The sequence below is a fragment of the Frankliniella occidentalis genome, unplaced genomic scaffold, assembly GCF_000697945.3.
Source record: "Frankliniella occidentalis isolate FOCC.00 unplaced genomic scaffold, Focc_3.1 Scaffold38, whole genome shotgun sequence".
Taxonomy (NCBI): Eukaryota; Metazoa; Arthropoda; class Insecta; order Thysanoptera; family Thripidae; genus Frankliniella; species Frankliniella occidentalis.
In genome coordinates, this window is record NW_026267168.1 from 971,157 (window position 1) to 972,978 (window position 1,822).

The 1,822-nt window shown below is 50.3% G+C and overlaps 1 protein-coding gene across 1 annotated transcript in view; it reads left to right on the forward strand.

The window, feature by feature from the left end:
• Positions 1-1,370, forward strand: part of LOC113213743 (uncharacterized) — a 53,614-nt gene extending 52,244 nt beyond the window's left edge. Inside the window, exon 4 of the mRNA XM_026432899.2 lies at positions 1,001-1,370. Coding sequence (XP_026288684.1) covers positions 1,001-1,138 — 138 coding nt within the window. The 3' untranslated portion in view covers positions 1,139-1,370. The remainder of the gene's footprint in view (positions 1-1,000) is intronic.
• The last annotated feature ends 452 nt before the right edge of the window (positions 1,371-1,822 follow it).

Below are 1,822 nucleotides of genomic sequence, written 5' to 3' on the forward strand. Positions count from 1 at the left end.
CTCTCTCTCTCTCTCTCTCTCTCTCTCTCTCTCTCTCTCTCTCTCTCGCTCTCGCTCTCGCACGCCTCTTCGGTGGTCAGGCCCGGAGGAGCTGCTACCTGTTTCTGGTTCCCACTCGCGCGGTAACTCATCGACGCCGTGCCACACCGCGCACTCTAGCTCATGCACTCGCGCCCCCGGGCGTTGTTGCGGAGCTCCGCGTCGTGGCGTGGTCCTGCATGAATAGTAAATTAGTCGTAAAACAAGGCGGGTAAAACGTTGACGCCCTTGCCACGGCTGGCGGGGAGTGAGTGGGGGACCGTGCCCTGCCGGGCCACCCGCGGCCATACCCCGCCACCGCGGCGCGACGGCACCGACGTGCGCGATGCGCGATCTGGTCGTGACATCGGAGGGCGAGCCGAACGCGCCCCCCCTCCCCATACACCTGATGGACTTCTAGTCGATAAAATATTATTCGTTCCTTTATACTGCCGTCGTGTTCGAGGCGGAGCTTCCAGTTCAGTCCTTCAGTTCAGCTTCCAGTTCAGTCACCCTCGTCTCATCTCATGTACCATATGCCTCCCCTCTCCCACATCGCAGCCGCGGCATGATTCTCGGTTCGCTGGATGTGTATTCGCAAATATTTATAGAAAAACCCACATTTTTTGTTACGGAGTATTTTGTGTAATACGTAACTGTAATACACCCAGAGAACAATTTAGTTGATACAACTAAATCAGGGTTGTAAAAAACCAAAATTTAGTTCCTAAAACGAACTAAAATTTAGTATCCCCATTTTTAACTAAATATAGTCGCACCAATCAAATTAAGTCACTTGGACTAAATTATTTCATCACCACGTCTAAATTTTGGTCTCAAAAGCTAAAATTTCGTCGGTTTTGAATTTGGTCCTCTGGACTAAACGGTCTTCTAGGTGATATTGTGCACGTCACAAAAGCAATTTTGTACTAGTATAAGGAGTATAAGTATGTAATGTTACTGAGAATGATTTCTGTTGCAGGTGACAAGAGGCAGGTGGTGGGAGCCGTCCACTCAACCCATCACTGCAAAAATAGCTGCTTGGTATGCAAAATTCGCGGCCCCATCCTCTGGCACACGGCGTCGATCTCTTCCGAAAAATTCCAGCCGTCTGCTCTAGGTGCGACGAGCCGTGTTTCGTCTGACGGCTCGGCTGGTTCTGCTTTGGCTCTGGAGCGACGAGCAGCTTGTGGCTGGAGGCTGCCTGGAGGCTGTCTGCAGGCTGATAGATGGGCGGCGAGACAGGCGGCTCCTGGACATCCTGGCCGCAATGGAAAAAAAATGGTTAGTAGGGAAAAAAAATATTCCAATGTGCGCGTGGTGATGCTTACCTTCTCTGTTGGCGTGCTTACCTTTTCTTTTGCAGAAAATATTGTATAGTTGGGTATAAGGCCCAATAAGCACTAAAGAACAATGTTACTTTTAGACCTGTGTTAATGTCTTTCGCACCACCTTAAAAATACATCAAATACCTTAATTTATGTCCGTTGTTTTATAGGCAGGTTGAATCATGTATATAACCATTCAAAGTATACGCACGACGTCTCTTTTTCGCAAAGTAGTGTTTTGATTGCGGGCCGACTGGGCGTTATTTTGCAATCAGAGGGGCCTAACTCACTCGACACGCCCCTTCGCCGACCACGCCCCGCGCACCACCCGCCACCGAGTGAAAAGTGTGCATGTTACATTAAATAAATATAAATCAGGACAAGTACCTTGACGTTGGAGGCGGAGGCAGAGACGAGGAGGTACCCGCCGCGGGTACCCGCCCCCAGGGCCTCTGCCCCATTCCTTCTGCGCTGCT